This window comes from Prionailurus bengalensis, chromosome D2 (assembly GCF_016509475.1).
Source record: "Prionailurus bengalensis isolate Pbe53 chromosome D2, Fcat_Pben_1.1_paternal_pri, whole genome shotgun sequence".
Taxonomy (NCBI): domain Eukaryota; kingdom Metazoa; phylum Chordata; class Mammalia; order Carnivora; family Felidae; genus Prionailurus; species Prionailurus bengalensis.
In genome coordinates, this window is record NC_057351.1 from 15,198,431 (window position 1) to 15,226,124 (window position 27,694).

The window sequence follows — 27,694 nt, forward strand, 5'->3', positions numbered from 1 at the left end:
TTGGAGGTAATGTTATTTGTATGAAATGCATAGGGGTCATGTTGCTGTTTCATATGAGAATAAACAAAGTCGGGTCCCATATCCATAGAAGGAAATAAATAAGGTATGGTTAAGTGTCTAATACGTGGGAGACACCATTTAGTGGTTTACATATCTAGTCTGATTTGATTCTCACAACCCCTGTGCAGGAGATGTCTTCCCTATTTTCTAGGTGAGGATTGGAGATAGGACGACAAAGGCTTGTAGTCACAGATAGTGATTAGTAGAGCAATAATCCAAGCCTCGTTCTGCTTAATTCTAGAACTTATCCAAAAGATTTTTGAAAAGAAAACCAAACCCTAGATTTTAACATGAGATTTTCAAATGGCTTCAATAAAAAAAAATAATGTTATTTGTTGTTATTATTACTTTACTGCTGGAAACATGCTAAGTAATCTGCAGATATTAAGCTGAGGTGTGTTGACCCTTCCTTTGTATGGTGTTTCCTGGCACGAAGCAGCAGCAACGGGAGGCTGGCTCTAACAGCCAGTCCTTAGTTCATTTCAGTTGGCAATAGAGGGCGCTATTCACTTTCTAAGATTTTCTCAAAGAAGCACACGTGTCCATCCGGCTCCTGCCTGTTTACAGTCATCACTTACATTATTGACAGCGCAATCAGATTAACCTTTTGATTTCTGTGAAGTTCTGGCACTTGCCAGAGTCTGCTGGCATTTGCTGAGATTTAGATTTCCCCAAATTTGTACGAGCGAGGCACTCTCGATCCTGTTGTGTTCGGCTATGCAACAACACGATTACAGGACGTGGTGGTTTCTGTACGAAGCAAGAAAGTCTGAGTGCATGTTGCCTTTATAAATCTAACTGCTTTTTTTCTTTTTTCTGTTAGTTAAAAGATGTTACACCTCTGCCCCAGACAGGAAGCACAAGCACAGTGTGTGCAACAGTCATCCAAATAACGGAAGGATAGGATTTTTAAGTTTGAAGCTCCATGTACTTTGCTCTTTGCTCCTTCACTCCTGACTTTAACATACGGCGTTTCCTGAATGGTTCTTTATCAGAGTGCCTCTACTGAATGCACCATCAAGTAGTCATAAATGATGTCTGAAAATGTAGAGAGATGTGCGTGTATGTATGTACAGTGGAACTATTTTATTTATTTTTAAAATATTTTTAAGGTTCTTTATTCTGAGAGAGAGAGAGAGCATGAACAGGAGAGAAGCAGAGAGAGAGGGAGAGAATCCCAAGCAGGCTCCACACTGTCAGCTGTCTCGAACTCACGAACCATGAGATCATGACCTGAGCTGAAATCAAGAGTCAGACACTTAACCGACTGAGCCACCCAGGCGCCCTTGGTGGAACTCTTTTAAATGCTGTTCCGATAGAATAAGTATTTATGTGTTTATGAATGCAGTAGTAGGGACTACTAAGGGAAAAGAAGGGCCCACAAACTCGCCAGAGTTTATAATGAAATGTGAGGCTAGAAATCTGAAAGGCATCACGTTAGTGCAGCGTCTGCATTCTTGAGGCAGTTTGGGCTGCAAGTTCCATAAGACCCCAAATCACAGTGGATTAGACAGGAAGTCCAAAGTCCTGATCCGTGCAGGTTTGGTCAGTGCAGTGATTCGATGTCATCATTGGGAAACGAGTTTCTTTCCGTCTCTCAGCTTTGCTGTCCTCAGGCTCATCCCCTGTGATGACGCTTTGGCTGCTGCAGCCCCGAAGTTTTCTTGTTACCTTTTAAGAAGTAGAGAAACTTGTGCCGAGTTCCCTGATACCCTCAGCAGTGTCCCCTTTGCTCCACGGTAGCCTCTGAGAATACGTTCTTGGGGCTCCTGGGTGGCCCAGTCGGTTAAGCGTCTGTCTTGTGATTTCGGCTCAGGTCACGATCTCACAGTTTATGAGTTTGCCCCACATCGCCCCCCTGTCAGGGCAGAGCCTACTTGGGGATTCTCTCTCTCTCTCTCTCTCCCTGTCTCTGCCCTTCCTGTGTACTTTCACCTTATCTCTCTCTCAAAATAATTAATAAATTTAAAAACTTAAAAAAAAGTGTATGTATAAAAATAGAATGTGTTCTTCCTTCTTCCTTCCCAAAGCAAGGCACTGACTGGGGTGAATGGGGTTTCAGTGATCGGCGTATTACCCCTGGGGCTAGGGAGAGACCCGGTCTCTCTTCTGAAGCCATGGTCTTGGACGAGTGAATAAATGGAGCTCTGTTAGCAGGAATTCCGTCAGAAATGACTGTGGGGTGGGCAGTCAGCATTGTCCTCTCAGTTTTCGGCACCCTGCTAGAAAAGCAGATGGAAAAATACGTCCCAGTTTGTGCTTTCTGAGCCAAAGGAAAGATGCCAGGCTTGAGATTTACAAAAGACTTCTTTAAATTTATGTCTTGTCAACCCATACGTGATTAAAGACGGTAAGATTCTTTAATGTAGATTATAGCTATTCTAGTAGTGTCCTCTTTTCCAATTACGGAGGCATTTCTTGCACCTGACGCACACTTTCTTTGCTCTGGGTGGGGGTGGGAGGCGAGGGGATGCAGAGCGTGTTAGGGGTTGGAGGAGGTAGCAGAGACGCAGGTTGTCTGTGTTCCTTCCTGATTGCTGTCTTTGGAATTATCCAGACCACCACTTACTGTTTTCACAAAATATGAAGGCAGAAACTATTGCTACCCCCTGCCCATCCATCGGATACGTAGAAAATTAACGTTGGCATCTCTTAGAACACCAGGCATCCACCTACCTACCCCATGGCACGCGGCAGATCTGGACAGCCCGAGTAATTTGCACGTGTGCAAGATGATTGCCCTTCTGCCCGAAGAGAGCATTGCATATACAGAATCCCAGCCCTGAACTGCGTATGCAAATCTGTAAAGGTTGTAAAGGCTTATCGGCTACCTGCCCTGGGGACCCCTGGTGTCCTCGTGTTTGGGTATAATAACAGATGACTTCCACACTTCCAGGTGACCAGAGCTTTTGTTTTGCCCCTCCTCAGAGACATACAGATCAGCTCCTCCAGTACCACGACTTCTGAGAGTCAGGATCCTTCTTCTGGGGACCCTGCGGTCAGTGCGCTTCAACAACAGCTGTTGCTAATGGTGGCTCGGAGGACCCAATCGGAAACCCCGCGGGTACGTTCCAGCCTCCCTGTTTGCGAATGTTCCAGAAGCAGGGATCTTGAAACCTGTTTCGTGGTCAGATTACCTAATGGAATTAGTCGGGTCTTGTCCTGAATTTTACATTGCTAGGTTGTGGGTATATCACTGCATGGTAGTCTATTGAGCGAACGTGGAAAAAAAAGCCATTTAAATAACAGGTATCCTTCGCTGACACTAACAGAATTGCCATTGCCTTAATGCTCTTCCAAGTGCATTAGAAATTCATGTACCTTGATCTTTGGTTGCCAGGATGCACAGACCCCACAAGGGCTTACTTGGTTAGGATGCCTTTTTCTCACCAGAGTTGGAAAATACCTGGATCTTTATTAATTTATGACAGCCTCTTATTAAACATTCAGACATCCTTAAAGAGAAACTTGACTTGAAGAGAGACTTTATTCTTAGAGCAAATGGCATTATCATTCAGGGGCTGAAAAGATGAAGCCTTCAGTTATCTTTTTTTTTTTAATTTTTTTTTCAACGTTTATTTATTTTTTTTGGGACAGAGAGAGGCAGAGCATGAACGGGGGAGGGGCAGAGAGAGAGGGAGACACAGAATCGGAAACAGGCTCCAGGCTCTAAGAGCCTTCAGAGGTCTTACCAAGGGACAACTTACTAATGTTCATTCGCTTATCTGGTGCACCTTGAGTATGACTCTGGGAGAGGCAGAGCAAAGACTTCACAGCAAAAATCACACGGGACGTAAGACGTACCACCGGACGTAAACTGAGAGCTACAGATTCAAGCAGGGCATTTCAGACAGAGAGGCTGGCGAAGGCTCCTCAGGAAGAAGGGCCACCCGGGCCAGACCTTGAAGGAGAGTGACTTTCCATTGGTACAGGCTGCTGGCAAGTTAGTGGACCCTCCTGGCAATGTTTTGATGTCTCGTAGACAACCTCACCTGTGAAAAAAATAATACCGTTTTGTATTTGTTTTCCTGATTGCTTAACTAAATTTTTCCAAAAAGATGCTTGATAACACAGCGGGTTGAAATCGGTCAGGCGTGTGGGGAACAAAAGGTCACGTTATGTTGTCACTGACCGCACACTGCTCTGGAGTCCTTATTCCTGCTGCCTGGCTAGGGAGGACTGAGAGGTGCCAAGCAAGCAGAATGAGCCCTTCCAGGTGCCTGGGTGGCTCAATCAGTTAAACACCGACTCTCGATTTTGGCTCGGGTTGTGATCGCACGGTTCGGGAGTTCAAGCCCCACATCAGGCTCTGTGCTGACAGCAAGGATACTGGTTGGGATTCTCTCTCTCTCCCTCTCTCTTTGCCCGTCCCCTGTTCACTCTCTCCCTCTCTCTCAAAATAAGTAGATAAAATGAAAAAAAAAAAAAAAAAAAAAAAAAAAAAAAAAAAAAAAAAAAAGAATCAGCCCTTCCGGGCTTGAAGGAGTTTCTGTGGGAACAAGCATTCAGCTAATTCAAAACCTCAGTCTTCAGGGATTTCTTCCCTTCTGTGTATTCAGTCTCACCTCCGACTCCTCCTTTCCAGGGCTTCTGGGTACAGGAAGGAGTTTTCCTGGCCCCCAGGAGGCCGGTGGAGGTGAGAGTCACGTCTGGTCATGGCTCAGATGCCTGGCCCCTTCCTGGTCACCGGGTGTGCTGGTGGTACCTATGGGGAATGGCGGCTCCTGCCCAGTTAGGGTGCAGTACTGGGGTCTGCGGACCCTGCCGTGAGCCCCCAGCTCTGGGCCCGGGCTTCGGTTGCATTCTCTCTGCTCTGTGCTCAGCCCCCCACAGTTACCAGACTAGTTTCCACCACAAGCTAAAGTACGTCGGGGGGGCCCCGCAGAATGTGGGTTTTCTCTGAGAAACTTCCGCTTTCCCTGACACAGACCTGGGGACGCTCCAGTGCCCTGCCTCTAGAATGTCAGTTTTGTATCTCCAAGGAGAGGGAGTTATAGTTATATGAAAACATCCACATGGGGGCGCCTGGGTGGCTCAATTGGTTAAGCGTCTGACTCTTGGTTTCAGTGCAGGTCACGATCTCACGGTTCATGGGTTTGAGCCCCACTTCGAGCTCCACACTGGCAGTGCGGAGCCTGCTTGGGATTCTCTCTCTCTCCCTCTCTTTCTGCCTGTCCCCCACCCAGTGCTCTTGCTCTCAAAATAAATAAACTTAAAAAAAAATCCACATAGTTTGGGAAGAAGTGAATGTCATTTGTTGCATGGATAGTGGAGCCCCAGGGAAACTAGGAACTTTGGATTATCAGAAATGCAAACCCACTGATTTGATGTCTCAAAAACAGCGCAGGAAGAGCAGAAACTGGGAAATAACTGACTATTACATAGATAAATCAGAAAGTCACACTGTTCTTTACATTTAAAATTCTCTAAGTGGCATGATTATGTATATGAGTGTATAAAAAGCTGAATTATATTTAGTGTTCCATTGTTAATTACTTAACCAAATTCAGTGGCAAACTTCAGTCATTTTAACTCTTAACATTTTAAGTAAAATGTAAAAACTTTAATGTTTTACTATATGGAGGTAGAGAAGTGGAAAAATGAAGATTGCTCTCCAGGCTCATATTTAGATGCTGAGGAAATATTTACAAAGGTCTCCTATCAGAAACGATTTTTCACTTCTACTGCTTAGTTTTCTAAATTTAATTGATGTCACCAATTAGGTTTTGGCCACAAATGAAAAATTAGGTCCGTTCCCTGCTCATTCTCCCAAACACATGTAGTGAAGGGTTATGCTCTATCAGCTCTGTGCCAGGGGTAGGTGCACAGGGGCGAAAAGACTCAGCCCCTGCCTTCGAGGAGTTTAGACACTGGTCAACCGGTTCAGCTACGCATGGTAGAGGTTATGGTCAGGACGCAGGAGACTAGGGAGGCTTCCTTGGTGAGGTCACAGCTCAGCTTCGATGCAGAGGAAAAGCTGAAGCGGGGCAGACACGGCCGGGACAAAGGCTCGGCTGGAAAGCAGGTGTGCTCGTGGTCCTGGCTCAGAGGCATCGGGGCAACGACATGAGGAGTTGTGCTTAGACAAGTGCGGCAAGAATAAGCAGGAAACAGGGCTCTGAAGATGAGACTCTTTAGTGACTTCCCTTGCCCCATCTGCCCTCCCTCTGTCCTTCTCGCTTGGCTGCTCGGTGCTCAAGAGTAACTTGTGTACTGGGAGCCCCTTCCCCCGCAACCTTATGCAAATTCCTCTCATTCCAATAAGGGACCTTTTCTACAGGCTCCAGTGGTGGCCAGGAGCTGGGCCCACACCAGAGAAAAGACTCTGGAGTTCTTCCCTGGCACAAATAGATGAATGAGGTAGCCCTGCAAGGGGAGTTCTCAGGACTGGCCAGCTTCTTTCTGTATGAGGCAGGCCAGGGGAACGGGTTCTGTTCCATCACTCTGGCTGCAGGGCTTAGCTCCTGAGCACAAAGAGAAGGACCAAGCTTGGGGGCACATGGGGAGCTGGTGAACTCTCCTCTGTGCTCTAGATTAGCACTGAGGGGCTGTGAGTGTTCTCAGTCACAGCCTCTCATGCATCCACAGTGTAAATTGGTACTTCTCTGTGCTTCAGTTTATCCATCATGTATTTCTAAGCACATCGGGAACAGTCTATAGACGCGTTACCATGACTTGAAAAGTTTGCGTTGTTCCGTAACGTTATATAAGTATTTGAGGCATCGGCGTGTAAACATCTTTATTACACTGCTGGTTGAGAGCAAGCCCAGGCCACTGGTAGACAGTGTTAGATCCTTGGGAGTATAGCATTTTCTGCTTCTTTTTATCTTTACTTGGATCTGGCTTCAAACCCGTTCGCCCTGCCCCACGTTAAGAAATGAGCTAGTATCGGGGCGCCTGGGTGGCTCAGTCGGTTGAGCGTCCGACTTCGGCTCAGGTCATGATCTCACGGTCCGTGAGTTCGAGCCCCGCGTCGGGCTCTGTACTGACAGCTCAGAGCCTGGAGCCCGTTTCAGATTCTGTGTCTCCCTCTCTCTCTGACCTTCCCCCGTTCACGCTGTCTCTCTCTGTCTCAAAAATGAATAAAACGTTAAAAAAATTAAAAAAAAAATGAGCTAGTATTGTATATGAGAGTACTCTGTAAACTGAGGCTTTGTGGAAGTCTATAGGATTGGCATCATCATCATTATTATTACTAGGGGTAGCATGAGAGCCGTATTTCATTGGTCCTAAACTGATCAGTGAGTGTTGCAAAGATGTTTGCAGCACTGGATCTGGGGGACGGGCGCTCGAGGTTAACATAAATGTAGCATTGCCATCACAGTTTGCTATCATTAAAGGATTAATGAAAATGGAAACTTTCACCTTTTACCCTATATACCACTTGTATTTTTTCCCCACAATGATGTGCTCTTGAATTGCTGTTTTTTAAAATTTAAAACATCTCCAAAAGGTAAAAACATATTCCTAGATGTCTAATTTGCATGAAGTGCTATATATAATATTTTATAAACAATCCTGTCTACAAGAATATTGACATTTCCTAGCAGATGAGACGGATGAGACACCAATTATAATACCTTAACATAGTCACCGATCAGCTTACATATTCATTTATTTGAAAGTGTATTTTGACTTAAGAGATGAATATTTGCATACTCCTCATGTATCATGTTCAGAAGTTTATTTTTTTTTTCAAATGTAAGAATATACATGATTCGTTACGATTCCTGGAATTTTGGCTGCTAAATAGAGCCACTGTTATAATAGTATCCCGTGTGTGTTTTATACTTTTTTGTCCCTCGAAGTGTTGTTCATATCTAGATTTAACCAGCATTCCATCAGCAGATTAGGAACACTAGGTATGTGCAGGGCACGCGTTTGGTACCTCAGTACATCTCACATTTGGGATCACATTATCTTTGTAGGACACCTTGGAGGTTAGGTAATATTTAACCTTGGATTTGCCATAGGTGGAAACCAGTGCAGAAGGTCCTGGTATTTGGGGTGTTGACTGCACCCCTCCCAGCCCAGCACTCCTTTCCCTTGTCCCTTGGTCACTACTGGGATTTCGAGTTCTGCCCACCCCCTCCCCAGCAGCCTCTGCCACGATTTCTGGTAAGCCCACCTGTGCCACCAGAGTGTCTTTCCGCTTCCCAGCTCTGGGTGTGACGGCTCTTAGGAAGGGCACTTGGTGTCGCACAGGACTAACTTCCTGTGGATCTTCTTCGTTCCTCCACCACCTTCAGGAGCTGTCACGACACTTCCGCCCTTCAGAGGAGGCCTCCGGTTTAAATTCACCTGTGTCTGTTCTGACGTCGACATGTAGACCCGGTCACTTACTCTCCTCCACGTAACACGCCCTCATTTATATTTTAGCTTTTATTAAGCACAGTTCATGCTCGAGGTCATAAATCTGACTCTAAAATTCCTTTAAATAACAAATTATTTGACATCCGTTATTACCCATCTTAATTATTTTTGTCAGTGTCCCTTTTCCGATGGCTTCCTCTTCAAATTGGTGTTTTTAATTCGTTTCTTCACGATTGGACTCAGACGTGTCGTCTCTTGAAGTGTTTTGCTGTGCAGATGGCTTTCACCTTACCAAGTGAGCTCTGCCTGAGCTATGGATTCACCTGGGTTCCCCTAAGTGAGATTGCAGAAAGAAACCAGGCTTTTGCCTCTCACGGTCCTCTTCCTAGAGTAGGATGTTGGGGGAAGTGATCTGACCTCTCAGAGCCTCAGTTTCTCACATTTTAAATAGGGATAATAACACCTATGTGGAGAATTTCTTATAAGGTTTTGACGATTAGAGATAATATATGGCAAAATTATGCCATATAATCAGTGGCAATGATTAACATCATCAAAATTCTTAATTATATGGAACTCTTGAAGGTGCCATTATTTTGTTATTTATTTATTTATTTTGAGAAAGAGAGAGAGAGAGAGGGAGAGAGGGAGAGACTGGGAGAGGGGCAGAGAGAAGGAGAGAGAGAGAATCCCAAGCAGGTTCTGTATTGTTGGCACAGGGCCCGAGGTGGGGCCCAGTCCCACAAACCATGAAATCATGACCTGAGCTGAAATTAAGTGTCAGATGCTTAACCAAGCTGAGCCACTCAGGTGCCCCAGAAGATGAAATTATTTGAACAGTAGAACTTTTCAGGTGTCTTGGGGGAGAGGGGTAGACCTTTACATTCTTAAATATTTTAATATTACCAAAAATTATTTCTGGAATGTATTATATACATACTTGCCTACCTTCTTAAGCTGAATATGCTAATCATCACTTAAGTTGCTCTTGATAATTCAGACTCATGAAGGGAGCCTTGACTTAAATACAGATCCATATGGGGAGGGTGAGCAGTGCACTTACCTTGCTTCTTCAAAAGGGCTTGTGTTCAACTTATGCCCCGCCCTCCCTATTTCTGATAATTTCTTTTTTGAAATAGTAGAATAAACCTTGCTTGCCTGATCTCCCGGGAAATGTGACATGGTGGTTCTTTGGCAAGGCTTAATTAATGAATCAGAGCCAGAAATAGCGTTTTGGCCAGTGCGTCTGTGCCTTCACATAAATCAGAGACATGGAACGCCTTCTCCATCTCCATTGTGAGTCCTACCCCAGCCAGTCCCGTCATTGCTGATGCTGTCCGGGAGCTCTGCCCTAGACCCCCTCACTCCATACTGTCTCCAGCGTTATCCATCTTACACCCTCCCATGCCTCACTTCTCGCTCTTTTTCTAAATATCTAGACATAGAGACGTTTCTACTTGCGTGTGTCACCATGTTCTCATGGCTGGTTTGCTTGTCTGCTCTCTGGGGAGTTGTTTAACCCCTTTAAGCTAGCCACTCTGTCTTGTTATCCTTTGAATTCTCAGCATGTATTACATATAGGATCCAGCCTCTGTAATCCGTACAATAAGTATTTGTTGGATGAGAGAATAAATGAATGATTGAAATGATGAGAGAAATTTGAATTTGAAATTTGTACCAGAAAACAGGCTGAGAATAATTGCTATAATCCACTGAAGTGTTTAGCTCTGAGATTCCTTGGTATCTAAGGCAAAAAATGAAATTCCACGAAGCTTAGTTTCTCATAAAGGAAGTTGTTTTGGGCTGATTTGTACCTCAGAACATGACTGTTTGGGGAGATAGGCTATTTAAAGAAGTAATTAAGTTAAAAAGAGGTCATTAGGGTCAAGCCCTAATCCAATATGGCTGGTATCCATTTTTTTTAAGTTTATTTATTTATTTTGAGAGAGAGAGAGCACACAAGTTGACGGGGGGGGGGGGGGGGTGCAGAGAGAGAGCGAGAGAATCCCAAGCAGGCTGCGTACTGCCAGCCCAGAGTCCAATGTGGGACTCAAACCCATGAACCCTGAGATCATGACCTGAGGCAAAGTCAAGAGCCAGCCGCTTAACTGACTGAACCACCCAGGTGCCCCAGGCAGTATCCTTCTAAGCAGAGAGGATCAGGGTGCAGCTACACTTGGAGGAAAGACCATGTAAAGACACAGAGAGAAGACGGCCATTAATAAGCAAAGGAGAAAGGCCTCAGGAGAAACCAATCCTCGATCACAGACTTCCAGCCTTCAGAACATCTCCGTTGTTTCAGCCACCCAGTCTGTGGCACTTTGTTATAACCACCCTAGCGAACTGACATAGAAGCCAAATCATTTTTTCTCTGCATTACATTCTGAGATTCTTTTAAACAAGGATTTTTATTTAAGCAGCAATGAATAGCACAATATGCCAGAATCTTTAATAACTTCTGCAAAAGGTAGACATAATCGTCATGTGATTTCTTTTATACTGACCTTACCTAACAGCAAAGCGTATATAATATTAAACCCCAACTTAAGGACAGTATTTTTCTTATAATTCAGAAAAATGCTATCCTCTGTGCTGCTGCTTGCCCTTGACCTGTTTCCCCATTGTATGTGAATTCCCAGACCACAAAACAGTAAACTGTGGTAACGCTGTGCACATATTTCTTACTGGAATTTTTTGTCCATGGAGCATAAAGGGAAAGGATGCCCTTTGTTGGGGGAGGTTTACTGTAAAGCACAAATCCATTGTCATCAACAGAAGCTCTTCCTGCTGACATGACACCAGGCAGTTTCCACTAAGCTCTCTCTCATGTTGGAATAGAATCCCAGACACAAGCAGCACCTACAGTCTCCACTTTCCTGTAATAGTACAGCCAATCCGTCCTGTATGCGACCACCCTGTATACTGCCTTCATGATGGACCAGCTGTCCCTGGCAGGGCCTTTTGAATTAATATTTTATGATCTGAATAACTTCATGTTCCGTAGCTGAGTCAGTGAATTAGCATCTGGGAACAAAGAGGTGGTAAAATTGGCCTCCTCGGAGAGCTCTGCTGTGGGCTCCAGTGAAGCAGGTGCACTGCCCATATGCGTGCCAGGCACTTTGACACCAGTGACTTTCACTGAATTAGGAAAAAAAATCGGCCCAAGTATAACCTCCTGCTTTATAACTCAAGGAGAAATGTGTGCGACCTTTCAATAGCAGCTCCCCCTCCAAGGCTGTCTTCTTTACTGTCCTCATCCCTTTCCTGGTCTCAGCCCTTCTTACCAGTCTCCTGTGTCTTATGGGAGTCAGCCTACAGGAAATTACAGCCTATCTTAAATCCTGTTTGGAAGAATACAGAGCCAAAGCAAACAAATAAAAGTACAGATTAGAATGAGCTAGCACTTTCACTTCTGGGTATATATCCAAAAGAATTAAAGCAGGGACTCAAACAGATATATCCACGCCCATGCTCATAGCAGCGTTCTTACCAATAGCCAGGGGGTGGAAGCAACCCAAGTGTCCATCGACAGATGAACGCATAAACAAAATGTGGTACATCCTTACAATGGAATATTCAACCTTAAAGAGGGAGGAAGTCTGACACAGGCTACAACATAGATGAACCTTGAGGACATTATACTAAATGAAATAAGCCAATCACAAAAGGACAAATACTGTATGATTCCACTTACTGGCGGTACCTACAGTAGTCAAAAACATAGACAGAAAGCAGGAAGGTGGTTATCAGGCTGGGCGCAGAATGGGGAGTCAGTATTTAATGGAGATGGAGTTTCAGTTTGGGAAAATGGAAAAGTTCTAGAGATCTGTTGTATAACAATATGGATATCGTTAATACTACTGAATGGTACACTTACAAATGGTTAAGATGGTAAATTCTGTGTTGTTGCTTTTTTTTTTTTTAAGCACAATTGCAAAAAAACAAAAACAAAAACAGGCTAGAAATAGAAGATCTACAGGGAACTGGGGTGTCCAGAAAAGGCTTCCTGAAAAGCAATGGCCAACAGCAAAGGAGATCGATGGGGGCTTTGTCTTTAATGGCCTCTGCACAGAGAATGGCAAACAGCACCATGTGGCAAGTCTAACAGGAGCCTCTCCACTTAATCTGAGACTCCAAGAAGCCACATCCTACTCTTAGGACTAACTAAACACACTCTGTCAACACCATCCCCACTAAGGGGACTGCATAGAAAACTGCCTGCCTCAAACTTTGGTGTGGGTTTGCAGCCCTTATTCATCCTGGATCACATGGCTGATCCAAACACCTCACACAAAGAGTTTATGTTAAGATGGTGCCAGCTTGGTATTGCATTCTTGTGCCTAGCAGAAACAAAGGCGAATTTTAATCCTGAAGAACACAGCTTTAATATTGCTGTCAAGGAATTCATTCAAATAAAGATCCAAGGAAAATACGATTAAGTGAAAAGTTATAAAATACATTAGAAAACATGAGACCATGAATAAGAGCCAGCAAAGTCAACAGAAAGCAGAAACAGACTCTCAGTGGATTTAGAAGTTGTAATGATCAGATTCAGAATATGGATTAAGAATGTTTCACGTGTATAAAAGAAATAAAAGAAGGGATTGCAAATGTCAGAAGCAAAAGGCCACATAATGACCAAACAGATCTGAAAAAGCACCAGATACTAGAAATGACCCATATATAATAAAAATAAAACTTTAAGGGATTTAATGGGAGATTTGACACGTAAGATTTGAAACAATTATATACGTGTAGCACCAAGAGATGAAGAGGTAAATAGGAAAGAAGGTTAAGAAGCGTGGAGGTCAGGGGCATCTGGGTGGCTTAGTTGGTTAAACATCTGACTCTTGATTTCAACTCAGGTCACGATCTTACCATTTGTGGGTTCGAGCTCCATGTCTGGCTCTGCGCTGACTGTGCAGAGCCTGCTTGGGATTCCTTCCCTCTCTCACTTTCTCTCTGCCTCTCCCCTGTTCTCTCCTTCTCTCTCTAAATAAATAAACATAAAAAAAAAAGAAATTTATTTAAAAAAAAAAAAAAGGAAAGAAGCATGGAGGTCAGGACAAGAAGGTTTACTGTTCTCCTTGTCAGAGTTCCAGAGGAGATGAAGGGAAGAGCAACAAAGCAAATATAATTTAAAATTTAAAGTTTAAGATAACCCACAGATACAGGCATTAGTGCCTTGGCAAACTGGTGAGGAAGGGACAAACATTTTAGTAAATGGCGCTGTGACAATAGTGTTCTTTATGGGAAAGAAAACAGACCCTTATCTCATATCATGTACAGAAACCCCTGGTAGATGCATAAATTAAATGTGAAAGGCAAAAGTATATAATTTTAAGTACAATTATATAATCAAATACCCTTATGACTCTGGGTAGAAAGGGATTTGATAAACAAGGTACCAAAAATGCAAAACTTTTGTACTGTACAGGAAAAAATGGATAAATGAGATTTCACTTAAATTAAGAACACCTGTTTATCAGTCACACAAGGAAAGTGAAAAGACAAGCCATAAACTGGGAAAATATCTGTAACACGCATGATTAATAAAGGTCTTGACCATATGGGTACATATATGCGTATATACACACACATGCACACATAGACACATATAAGCTACTAAAAGACAAACAAGCAGCCAAAAACTAAAAGTGGACGAAGATGCTCAACTTCATTAATAATGAGGGAAATGCAAATTAGAATAAATTTGAAATATTTTATATGCCAGATTAGCAACAACTAAAAAGTACCTGATGCTATCAAATGTTGGTGAGGATAGGGAGCGACACGATGTTTGTCTGCTGTTAGTGGGAGTACAGACTGATAGAATCACTTTAGAAATCTTATTTTTCCAAGGTGTTTTCTAGTAAATTGAACATTTCCATATCCAGTAATTGCATTTGTGCGCTTTCTGGAAGAGTCCATTTGCTTCCTAGTAAAGCTGAACGTGTGGTACAGCTGAACATTTGCATTCTTAGCAATTCCATTCCCAAGTGTATGTTAGGTGTCTGTTCTAAAGAAATCCTTGCACATATGTACCAGGAGACATTTCCAAAAATGTTCATAGCAGTGTAATAGTAAAAAAAAATTTTTTTTGAAAAAAAAAAAGACCCTAAATATCCAACAGTAAAGTAGATAAGTAAATTATGGCATGTCCGTATAATGCAATATTATTCAACTGTGAAAATAGATGCCACAGCTGTAAAACAGCATGGATCAGGCTCAGGAACATAATGTGGAATGGAGGGGAACAAAGGCAAGTTGCAGAAGCATACATAGGCTGTGGTTTCATATCCACGAGGTTCAAAAACATAAACAGTATAGAAGTTGTGGATGTAATAAGCAGAGTAAAACAGAAGAAAACAAAAGGAATGATAAACACAAAACTCAGGACAGTGATGATCCCTGAAGGAATAGGGAAGGAGAGGTGTCCGCTGTGTGGCCCCCAGGGAACTTCTATGCTAGCGGTAATGCCCTTTTTGTTATACTGGGTGATAGCCACACAGCTATTCACTGAATTGGGGTTCGTGGGTTTTTTTAATACTCTACATACATTTAAAAGATATGTATTTGCATTGATTCAATATTGAATGAAACTATTCATTTTTAAAAAGCATGGTACCCTAGGGGCACCTGGGTGGCTCAGTTGGTTAAGCATCTGACTCTTGGTTTTGTGTCAGGTCATGATCTCACGGTTTCTGGGATTTAGCCCCATGTCGGGCCCTGGCATGCATTCAGCATCTGGTTTTCAGTCTGTGAGACAGTTGAAGGTCTAAGAGGTGTTTTCTTACAGGCAATAGGATGCCACAGACTGACTCCACCGTATTCTTTTTTATTTTCCTATTCCCAACCTTGTGCCAGGCTCAGAAGAGTTACTCATTAAGTATGTTAGATGAATCAATGAAGAGGAATTTTCTTTTCAAAATTAAATTCCTCTCCACAAGATTAGAGCCAACCAGAAATGAATCTGGGCTTAAAACGTTTTGAATCTGGAATTAAATTTTATTGGTTTAGATTTTTTCTATAGATATTTCCGTTTTTTCTTATATCAGGCCTCACCAATGACCTACAAAATTGGCAATGAAAATTTTTTTACTCTTAGTAAAATTTAAATATTTATTCCAATGTTGCATTAAATAACATATCTTTAAAAAAGTAAGCCATTTAAGATCTTTAGTTGAATTCTGATCTTTTATGAGAACTATTTTCATGGCAGTTTCTTGGCCTTAATTAACATCAGTGTTTTGATGGGAGTAGCATCAATTTGATGGTACGTTATAATGGAATGGAAGTGTGTCGGTAAGAAAGACCCTTTTTGTTGATCATTATCTTTCTCTTAGAGTACCCTTTTTAATGAAATATGTTGGTTTACATTTCAGAATTTGAACATCTGCTTTCTATACTGTTTTATTATGAGGTACGTTTATGACAATAACATGTCAGTATGAAACCCTTTCTCTGTTGTTTCTTTTGGTATGTAAAAGCATCTGAGCCAGGATCTGGAAGACTCGTCATGTTCTTCAACACAAGGAAAATTTAACCGAGAGCAGTTTTACAAGTTTATCATTTTCCCTGGCAAGTGGATTAAAGTCTGGTATGATCGACTTACCTTGTTGGCGTTACTTGATCGGTAAGCCACTGAGCATGCGAACGTACGGAGAAAAGACACAATGGGGGCATAACAGGGCACTCACATGCTTATAAGAAAGAAATTGCCACTTGCTAAGGTTCTCTGGGACATTTTCAAGATGGATGCCTTTTGTGCTGCAAACCCAAAGGCAAAGCTGTGAGATCTTGACCACTGGAGAAATTGTAATTTAGCAATTACAGTAGGAGATTAGAGAATTGGGGGAACACGGTTCAGATTTAAGGTTGGCTCTGGGGACAGTATTGTGTGTTGGTCTATTCACGGTTTGCCACATTTTTGTAGGGGGGCTTGGGGTTCATGGGTAGTGTGGGGCCTGGCTGACTGGATGCGGGCAGGGGGAGAGGAGGGCAGATGGAGCCCTGTGATTTCTAGCTTTTCTCCTCAACAGCTGAGGCTACTTCTCACTCTTGTCTGAGATACACTAATTGGAACATTAATCTCTCCTTTAAACCCTTTACTCTTTCTCGTCTCTTCTTTCTATTGTTTGTCAAGATGAAACGCAGGGTTGGAGATGCAGTCGCTGGGCGGGGAGGGCGAAGAGGGAGGGAGAAGGTCCAGTTAGTTAAAGCACGGTGGAGACGGGGCCAGGTTGGGAACTTCCCATGTCCATCCCTGCCCCCGACCTCACGATATACAAAAGACGGGATTTTCATCTTCAGGGGCTGTGCAGTTCTGATGGGAGTGTTGGTTTGAAAATTGAAGATGGCTTGAGGCACCTGGGAGGCTCAGTCAGTTAAGCGTCTGACTTTGGCTCAGGTCACCATCTCACGGTTTGTGAGTTCGAGCCCTGCATCAGGCTCTCTGCTGTCAGTGCAGAACCTGCCTCGGATCCTCTGTCCCCTTCTCTCTGCTGCTCCTTTACTCTCTCTTTCTCTCTCAAAAATAAATAAACATTTAAAAAAGAAAAGAAGATTCAAGATGCCTTTACTGAAATGTGGAGTTTCACAGTTAAATGCCAGCCAGTGGGGGCAGTGGGAAAGCTGATTGCCTGCCATCCTATGGTTGGTCCCTCAGTGACTGATTGTTATAGTAATGTCTTACTAAAAAACTATAGTCATGCAAAATTACAACAGTAAATTTCAGGACCCACAAGTCAGGGAACGGAGTTATAATGGTTTTTCTAACAACACTACGTCACCCCAGAGGCACACACTTAAGATGAACGTTTCAAACGTAACTGGAATCATCCAAAATAACACATCCTGTTAGATGAGTTAGTTTTAGGGGTTTTTTTTTTTTTGAAATATTAATTTTTTTTCTGTTTAAAAGGAATTGCTGGGGGCGCCTGGGTGGCGCAGTCGGTTAAGCGTCCGACTTCAGCCAGGTCACGATCTCGCGGTCCGGGAGTTCGAGCCCCGCGTCAGGCTCTGGGCTGATGGCTCAGAGCCTGGAGCCTGCTTCCAATTCTGTGTCTCCCTCTCTCTCTGCCCCTCCCCTGTTCATGCTCTGTCTCTCTCTGTCCCAAAAATAAATAAACGTTGAAAAAAAAAAAATTTTAAAAGGAATTGCTGAAAGTTGGACTACCTCGTGTTAGCCCTTCATATTAAAAACAAATGTTTCTGTACATTTCTAGGTGTACATTATTTAAATGCACTCAGTGGCAACAGATTAACTGAAAATCTAATTAAGGTCTAGAAAAGGATGATGAGGATTATTACAGTTTTTAAAAGTTTACAGTTTTATAGTTTTAATCGCTTCTGTTGCAGTGGGTTTGAATTCAGTGTTAAGGGATTTGTAGAGACAGCATTACGTCCTTAGGCATGGGTCGCTCAGCTGGTACAGGGAGCCCCTGGGGATCAAGCCCCGTGCCACCACTTACTAGTGCTGTGGTCTAAGGATGACTGTGAAACCTCCCTGTTGCTCAGCTTCCTGTCTGCTAAATGGGGATCATCTATATACAGGGAGATTATGAGGTTTAAATAAAATTAGCTATGGAAAGTATCCTTTAAATATTAGCTGCTGTTGCTGTTATTATGACCTGAAATTTGGCCCAGAACCCAGAAAGAAGAAAAATAAATAAAAATATAATAAAATTAGGGTAGCCAAAGTAGATGCTGTCAAGTCCAGACACATTTAGGCCCTTAATTCGTAGGGGAAATCGTCCTGTTTTCAGAGCCCATATCAGCTTACTTTCAGGCATCTCCCAGCACACGTGGGGATCTGGTTTTCCAGTTCACGGTCAATTAAGAGGGGAGATCAGACGACGTGAGGCCCGAGCTGACAGCAAGGACAGAGGAAGAAAAGCCCAAATACTAACCTAGAAAAACCAAGCAGCTTGGGACCTTTGCAGGGAGAGTGTATTCCCCAAACAGGACCGTGGACCAGAATCACCTGGGAGCTTTGTGACAATACAGATTCTAGGAGTGAGAAGTCACCACTTCAGCATGGCCTTGAGTACAGTGTAGGGCTGTATTATGGCATCCCTCGCCAGCTCACCTTCTTTGTGAGGACAGTTGTGATCTGAAAGGCCTGTTTAAGAAAGCAGCAACTTACACAATACATTTTTTATGATGATTGTAAAGCTCCAAAAGGCACCAATAAATTACCTTGTGACATTCATTGGGGGACATTATATTTAAAATCCCCCATGGATTAATGAACTTGAGTTGCCAAATTAAAGTTTATAAGGAAGTTATGCATAATAAAAAACAAACCGTAAGGGTTGAGCAGGAAGTCGAAGAAATTGGTGAATTAAAAGCACTGAAATTGAGCTAATCGTTGCTATAAACTCTCATAGCTTAAGGCTTTCTGCTTCATAATTTTCAACTTTACTCTGGAACTCAGGCTGATTTTCCTTGAAAATACTTCCTTTTTCTCTGATTGTACCTTCACGGTTCCTGTGATTGCAACATCTCCTATTTGCTTTTGGTTTGGCATTCATTCTACTCAGGTGTTTTTGGACTTGTCCTTAATCTCCTTTATTTTCTCTTATACATTTTTTATTCTGCTATTACCCCATCTTGAAAAACACATAGGTTTTATTTTCATTTCTCTAGTTATGATCTAAAATAAAATAAAAAGCTAAAATAAAAAGCTGCCCATCTGGGCATCGTTTTATTCATTTTTTTCATTAATTCAACAAATTTAGTAAAAGGAAAAACCACCCAAACCCCAGGCACCTGTTCCATGCAAGGCTCTGCACTGGGCACTGGGAACAGAGCAGTGAGTGGAACAGGTGTGGTCCCTACCCTCACGGGGCTTGTATTCTACTACATGAGACAGGCTGAAATAGCAGAGTGGAATAGGTGCCGTGAAGGACACACATAAAAGCCTGGGGTAGAGGAAAGTGGGGGACAAGGGACACCATGTCAGAACAGGTAGTTGCAGAAGTGTTTCCTGAGGAGGAAACATGCAAACCAAGATAGATATAAGGCAAGGAGGCAGCCCCGTAACAAGTAGGGGGAGAATCGTTCATGCTCTTCAAACAATCTCATTGTCAGTGCCGCCATCTTGAGAACACGCTCTCATCTCTCCCATCCTTGAAAGTCCTTTTGGCCCACTTTCCCGCCAACCACTGTCCGGTATCTCTGTGCTCTTTTGCAGCAAAACTCCGTGAAGAGCTGCCTGTGCTTGTTTGTCTTCTCTCTTCTCTCATTTTCTCATAAACCCATATGTTTGCTCCCCGACTCCAACACTGCGCTTGTCAAGGTCACCGTTGACTTCACTGGTCAGTCATCATTTTACTAGACCCATTTACCACCTTTGACAGAATCGATCCTCCTCCTTGGTATGCTTCCTCTCTTGGCTTCCAGGATCCAGCCCTCTCTTGGTTTTCCTTCTGCCTAGCTGGTTACTGCTTCACAGGACAGTCACCCGTGCAGGTAGCCTCTGTCTCCTGACCCCCTTGATGTTGGGTGCTTCACGGCCCTTGGTCTCGGTCTCCTTTCTTTCTCTCTCTACCCTCTTTTCTTTAGTGATTGCATTTAGTCTCATGGCTTTAAATACCGCCGAGGTGCCAACAACTAAGATTTGGACCTACCTCCTGAATTGCAGACTTGTCTCTCCATCTACCAGCCTGACATCTCATGACCACAGTCCAAAACTGAGTTCTTTACCACTGTCTCGTCTCCCGTCTGCTCCACCAGCTGTCTTCCCCACCTCAGCTGACGACAACCCCATCCTTCTAATTTCTCAGGTTAAACATCTTGGAGTCAACCTTGTATCTTCTTGTCAGTCAACCTCTCATAGGGAATCATGTTCACTGTTTCTCCAGATGTATCTGCTACATCTTCCCACCTCTCATGTGACCACCCTTGTCTGAGCTACCTTCGTCTCTCATCAGGGCCGCTGCAATAGCATCTCCTGCCTCTACCTGTTCTCCCTGTGCACTGTTGTTTTTTTTTTTTTTTAAGTTTATTTATTTATTTGGAGAGAGACGGGGCGGGGAGGGGCAGAGAGGGAGAGAGAGAATCCCAAGCAGGCTCTGCACTGTCAGCACAGAGCCTGACGTGGGGCTCGATCCCACCAACCATGAGATCACGACCTGAGTAGAAATCAAGAGTCAGACGCTTAACCAATGGAGCCACCTAGGTGCCCCCCTCCCTGTACAATGTTGTAACATGCTGTTCTGCTGACCACCCTGTGGTGCCCCCCATTTCACTCATGAATGAAAGCCAAAGTGCTCAGAATGCCTCAGAGTCCCCATGATCTAGGCACTGCTTTGCTCTCTGACCTCACTTCCTGCCACTGCCATGGACTCCTTCCCACCCACACTGGCCTTCCTGCCATTCTTCACCAAGCCAGGCATTCCTCCAGCCTTGAGGCCTTTGCATTGTCTGTTCCCTCTCCTCTCCTCTCAGATATCTGCGTGGCCAACCCCCTCGCCTTTCAAGTAGCACTTCTCTGTGGGGCTTAGCCTGACCTTCCTGCTTAAAATTACAGCAGTTCCCCACCCCCACCCCCACAGTTCTTCTCACCTCGTTCTGATCATTTTTTGATTGCGTGAATCATCCTCAAATGCTGTATAATATCCTTATGCTGTGTGCATATTACTTATTTCATGCCACGGCCCTCTGGAAGGAAAGCTCCAGAAGTTCTGCTCACTGATGTATTCCAAGCCTCTGGAGCAGTGCTGAGCCCTCTTGAGTGACCAAACAAATCAACCTCCCTTCGCAAACCAGCTCCCCTTCCCAACTTGTGCCGTTGATGTTGCCATGATCCTTTCTTCCCCACATTGAACTCTTGAGACCTTCTTTGTTCTTTCAGCCAACCCTTCACTGTGCACAATCCATTCCTTTCTGCCCTGCTCTGTGCTGTGTCTTTTTTTTTTTTTCAACGTTTTTATTTATTTTTGGGACAGAGAGAGACAGAGCATGAACGGGGGAGGGGCAGAGAGAGAGAGGGAGACACAGAATCGGAAACAGGCTCCAGGCTCTGAGCCATCAGCCCAGAGCCCGACGCAGGGCTCGAACTCCCGGACCGCGAGATCGTGACCTGGCTGAAGTCGGACGCTTAACCGACTGCGCCACCCAGGCGCCCCTGTGCTGTGTCTTGACATCCCATTGCCTCTCCAGTTTCCCACTGCCCTCTCAGGCCCTCGTTCCTTCTCCCCTGGAGTGTTGTTTATCCCACTCTGCTCTATTTCCTCTCCAGTGCATCTTGTCAGCCTCTGCCAGATAAATCTTTCTGACTTATCTGTACTGCCTCAATCACAGAACTCCTTGCCCAGTGAGTAAACTTTTTAACCCGATATTGAAATATTGATGCTTCAGGAGCTGTGAGAGTGGAGTCATGGGGTGCTGGGGCAGAGGAATGGAATCGTGCTGGGGGAGAAACCGGTGGTGGGGGGGAATACTTTTCAGGAACGTTATTTTCCCCCCCTAAATAGGAAAAATGTCTGTTCATTTAACTGAAATTTTTGATTAAAAAAAAATTTCCTAAGCTTTAGATATCTTTAAGTATACATTGAAATGTTATGAGCACACTAAAAAATACATAACGGATTTTATGGACCTGAACTAACAAAATATATTCAGCTTTATAAAAAGCACATAATGGAAAACAACAACAAAAAAAAATCCCATAAAGTTTCCTTTCCACCAAAGGAGGAATCTTGGTCCCCCCAGGAGTTGTTTTTTTTCTTTTAACTTTCAACTTGAGCATGATAATATCTGAGTTCTTCACATTTCTATGCGTCTTGATTCTATACATCTCAAGTGCCTGATTAAAAAATAAGCAAAAGGTATGAACAGACACCTCACCAAAGGAGATATACAGGTAGCAAATAAGCATATGTAGTGCCATTCCACATCGTATCATTGGGGAATTGCAAAGGTAAACAATAGTGATATGTACTGCACCCCTATTAGCATGGCCAACTCCAAAGCACGAACCACACCAAGTGTAGCCGAGGATGTGGAACAGTAGGAACTCCCTTCATAGAGGGAATCCAAGATGGCAAGTCATTTTTGGAAGATAGCTTGGTGGCTTCTTGCAAAACTGAACATGTTCTTACCATGGGACCCAGCAGTCATGCTCCTTGGTGCAAATGAGTTGAAAGCTTAGGCTAACACAAAAACCTACATATGGATGTTTATAGAAGCTTTATTCATAGTTGCCAAAACTTAGAAACAACCAAGATGTTCTTCAATAGGTGAATGGGTAAACCATGGTACATCCATACACCATATGGATGCATTCCATATACTAAAATAGTATTCAGTGATAAAAAGAAATGAGCTATCAAGCCATATAAAGATATGAAGGAAGCTTGAATGCATCTTACTAAGTGACAGAAACTGACCTGAAAAGGCTACCCGCTGTATGATTCCAACTATATGACATTCTGGAAAGGAAAATCTGTGGAGACATAAAAAGATCAGTGGTTGCCAGAGGTTGGGGGAAAGCAGGGTAAGTAGGCAGAAAAGGATTTTTAGGGCAGTAAAAATAGTCTACATGATACTGTAATGGTGGATACATTTCACTATACATTTGTCCAAACCCATAGAATGTACAGCACCAAGAATGAACCATAGTGTAGACTCCCAACTTTGGTTGATAACAATGTGTCGATGTTGGTTGGTCGATAGTAACAAATGTACCACTCTGGTGGGGGATGTCGATGGGGGGGGGGGGGGCAGGTGTGTGTGTGTGTGTGTGTGTGTGCGTGTGCGTGTTTGCGGGGTGGGCTATGCGAGAACTCTTTGTACTTTCCCTCACTTTTGCTGTGAATCTGAAACTGCTCTTACAAAATAAAGTATATTAATTTGGAAAAACACAGGAGTGCCTGCTTGCCAGGAGTACAGTAGATGCCTGTCCCATTCTGAAAATCATTTAATGGGACAGATCAGTATGTTCCTGAGCGACAATTGGCGAGGTAAAAAAATATGCGTATCATTCTTGGGCTTCCTGGATGACTCGGCTGAGCATCCGACTCTTGATTTCGGTTTAGGTCATGATCTCACAGTTCGTGAGTTCAAGCCCCGTGTTGGGCTCTGTGCTGAGCGTGGAGCCTGCTTAAGATTTGCGCTCTCTCTCTCTCTCTCTCTCTCTCTCTCTCTCTCTCTCTTTCCATCTGCCCCTCTCCCCCACTCATGCTCTCTCTCTCTTTCAAAATAAATAAATAAACATTAAAAAAACCAATATGCTCAGCTTTCTTGGGAATGACCCATCTGAACTCCTGACGTTGTGGCCACACCATTCTCCCTTGCTCCATTTCAGCCTCTTCCACCCATCGCTATGCCCTCCCATGTAAAGACTCCTCCCATAGAAGCCTTTCACCTCTAAAGTCATAGTCCCAGCCACTGACCATCCTCAAACGTTGCCAATGCCAAGCTATACCAAGCACTTGGGCCCGTCCGCTTTCTCCTGTCTAGCAGCCTCCTCTGCCCTTGTTGCCTCCCCCATTCTACTTAGCCTCCAAGATCCAGCCTTCATCCCCTTGTCTCAGCACCTTAAAGCTCCCTTACCCTGTCTACCTTCACACCCAGCGACAGCACGCCCACCTCCGGATGAGCCCATCTCTGCATCTCACACCTCTTATGCAAAGGTCCCTCACAGTCCCAGTGAGACTGTGGTCACAACACATCTCAGTCGGACCCTCTTACACGTCAGCTCTCCAGCTCCTGAAACTGGGAAGCGGATTCTGGCTGAGGAGATTGTATCTAGGAGGGATTTCCTGCTTCAGCCAGGTGATAATGCACCTCCTCTGCCTCCCCCCACCTCCCGCCTGCCACACTTAAAGGAACCAGCACAGCTCTTTGTCTGAAAGACATTTCACTATCATAGGTGGAATAGTTAATTGTTCTCCCCCCCAGGAAACCCAGTTTAGTGATCAAAGAGACTCATGGAGTTGTATTTCATTTCTTCCAATAACAGAAGTTTGGGATTAAAATAGGGATTTCGCTTATAAAATACAAGAATAATGAAAGAAAGAAAGAAGCCTTAAAATGCTGTTACCACATATCAAGGCATGCTTCAAAAGCTTAAAAAGCCAAACTATTCTGTTGATGTCGGTCATTTTAGAAGCATTCAGGTATTATCTTTAGGAACAGACTCACTTTTGGGGCGCCTGGGTGGCGCAGTCGGTTAAGCGCCGACTTCAGCCAGGTCACGATCTCGCGGTCTGGGAGTTCGAGCCCCGCGTCAGGCTCTGGGCTGATGGCTCAGAGCCTGGAGCCTGTTTCCAATTCTGTGTCTCCCTCTCTCACTGCCCCTCCCCCGTTCATGCTCTGTCTCTCTCTGTCCCAAAAATAAATAAACGTTGAGAAAAAAAAAAATTAAAAAAAAAAAAAAAAAAAAAAAAAAAGGAACAGACTCACTTTTTACTTCCTTGGTTCTTATTTATTTTCCCCAGAACTGAAGATGTCAAGGAAAATGTGCTGGCAGTTTTACTCATTGTCCTGGTTTCCCTACTCGGATTTCTGACCTTGAACCAAGGCTTTTGCAAAGACATGTGGGTGCTCCTCTTCTGCCTTGTCATGGCCAGCTGCCAGTATTCCCTGTTAAAGGCAAGACCACATCTAATTCTTACCATCACTAATGTATCCTTGAAATCATGAGATGATGACACAGACACTTCTGATTTGTGTTCTAGAGCGTTCAGCCTGACCCCGCCTCGCCAATACACGTAAGTTTCGAATAACAGGCAAGTAGCTTGTCTCGTCTGCTTGTGTTCAAGAGAGGGGAACAAAATCTGTCCAAGAGGCAAAATATATATCAATGTGTATCTATTGAATATATACATAGAAATATGAATGCATTGTTGCCGATTTCAGGCTAGATCTGAGAGCGTGGTGTGAGTGGCAGTGGTGGGGGGGTGTACAGGGTGGCGAGGGTCTTTTCTATCCCGCTGGACTCATGTCAGAGTAGACCATGCAGCCCGGTGTGGGAAGGCCGGGCTCTGCAGTCAGACTGCCTGCTTTTGTTTCCTGGTTCCTCCGCTTGAACGTTGAACTCGGAAGAAGATACATGTACTTGCCATGTCTCTGTTTCTCTGTTTCTCTGCATGCAAATAAGGATGATAAAAATGCCTGTCGGGATTAAATAATCTATTTAAATTCCTTAAAACGGTGCCTGGAACATAGACATTGCTTAGTAAGTGGGAGCTATCGTTATTGGTAATATCAGTTGTGTAAGCATGAACCATTTTTCTCTTTACGTGAAGCTGATCTCCTCCTAGTCCACATTTTCGAGAGTATTGTTACTTTTCTCCCACATGATTTTGGGCTCATTTAGAACTGAGACGCTGGGTTCACCGATACTGACCTGTTGGTGCTCCGGCATCCTTCCGTGAGCTCGGAATCACACATAGCTTCCTCTGACCCAGCTGCCCTTCCCTTGCAGGATGCTAAGTGACAGGGTCCGGCACTGTCCCTGCAGGTACCCTGGCTACCACATGCCTTTGGTCTAATCCCCTGCCCGGTGGACCTCTCAGCTCTTAGAGGGCTTTCTCTTCTTTGTTAGGGTGAGCTGTGGGCCCCCAAGAAAACCGGAGAAAGGAAGCTTGATCTTAGCTCCATTGTGCTTTTGAAAAATTCATATCCAGGATTTAGGACTGCTTTTAAATCTGTGATAGCTCATGTTTAGCTCATAGTAATTAAGAAAAGCTTATAATTGGACGATCACATGGCATACGTTGCTATCTTGTTAAATTCCTCTGTTCCCCGTAATTGGTTTACATATAATACATCTTCTTTTTATTCCAGAGTCTGAATGTCAAGATGAGTAGAAGCAGCATAATTAGGGTATTAAGATGTATTGTTGTGATTATCGTCAGAAATCTGGGTTAGCTGGAGTGAGCAGAGATGTGGAACTCTGAAATTTTTTGTTCGAGCCCACCCTAGATGCCACGTCCTCCCCTTCTGCTTCAGTAAATAAACCCTCCTTTCGAGTGATGACACCTCAGTGTCACCGTTTTTCTGGGTGACTTGGGGGAGGGGTGTTACGTGCTGTTAAACATTCATTTCCCACATGTACCTTCAGCAATAATGCAGAACATGCTAGTAAAGGTGGATGGTGGATACAGCTGCATAATCCCTGTGGATTTGTCAAGTCTGTTAGCAACAACCCTATGTCATCGCTCCAAGTTGGAGTTACATTGTCTATGTTGGTCTAGCTCCTCGAGGACTCAGTCAAGTAGCTATTCCTTTCCCCAAGCAAGCGTGTCATAGTGAGGGAGTTAAGAAATGACTTCTCTTACTGTCATAGTAAGACATAGCCAGACACCTGTTTATTAATTCTTGTACACCAATTTCTAAGTAGATTAGTCCCTGATTTGATTTGGCCTTTTTTTTTTTTTAACAGTTCTGGTGGGGAGAGAAAATACGGTAGCTGCAAAATGTTTCCTCTTGCAATCTGACTGAACCATGTGGGCATTTAGAAGGCAAATTTATTGTCTCCAGTTTATAAATGTGGAGACCTCAGAAAGGAGATGGTCAGGGGAGCTGACCAAGGCTGGGCGCAGAGATGGCTCTCAAGCCTGCTGCCGACGCCAGCCCCGGTCATCAGACGGACCAAAGGGCTTTCCAGAAATGACATTGTTTTGTACATTGTAGGGGGAGGGGTCATTAATAAATTCAGACACTTCTTGCTCTGAGAGTGATTGACCGACTTTTCTTTTTTTTTTTTGTTTCCTTCTGGAGAACACAGGTGGCAGATTTTGAGCAAGTTGTTAAAACCAGAAGATAGCAAAATAGAAGTCACAGTTTTGCATAACACTGTATATTTCAGATGTAAATGCAGAATTAATGACGTGCTAATAGATACGGTACAGTAGACCCTGGGCCTGGAAGAAATGTGTCTGGTTATAAAAGAAAACAGGTCTAGCAGAGCTTAAAAAGTGATGGTTCAGGTGGATACTGGCAGCATCTGAGGATCAGACTGTCAATAAAGCAGTGGATGGACGAGGAAGCTTTTAACCGGCGTACCCAGATCTGTGCACAGGTCTAACCAACAGTAACCACTGATGATCACCCGGGAAGCAAAATTCAGTAGGAAACGTTAAGAGGCAGCAGAAAACTGGCATCTCCTGCACAGAGCCAGACTCAGGTGTCTTTCCCAGCAGCAGCAGGGATTCTGACTTGGGGTGGCTGAGGCAGCGCCTGGGAATCTGCATTCACCGCCCTCCCTCCCCCCGACGGGGGATGACAGTGGTGGTGATCTCAAATGATACATGACAAACGCTGGGGTGGCATGCAGATTTAGGGATTTGAATCCAGCCTGACCATG

At 43.9% G+C, this 27,694-nt stretch overlaps 1 protein-coding gene across 4 annotated transcripts in view; it reads left to right on the top strand.

Annotated features, from left to right (window-relative positions):
- Positions 1 to 27,694, top strand: part of PCNX2 (pecanex 2) — a 305,815-nt gene that overhangs the window by 57,465 nt on the left and 220,656 nt on the right. For all 4 annotated transcript variants that reach the window (XM_043596291.1, XM_043596295.1, XM_043596293.1 and 1 more), the window contains exons 9-12: positions 2,989 to 3,124; positions 15,864 to 16,009; positions 24,822 to 24,975; positions 25,062 to 25,094. In XM_043596291.1, the coding sequence (XP_043452226.1) occupies positions 2,989 to 3,124; positions 15,864 to 16,009; positions 24,822 to 24,975; positions 25,062 to 25,094 (469 nt within the window). The remainder of the gene's footprint in view (positions 1 to 2,988; positions 3,125 to 15,863; positions 16,010 to 24,821; positions 24,976 to 25,061; positions 25,095 to 27,694) is intronic.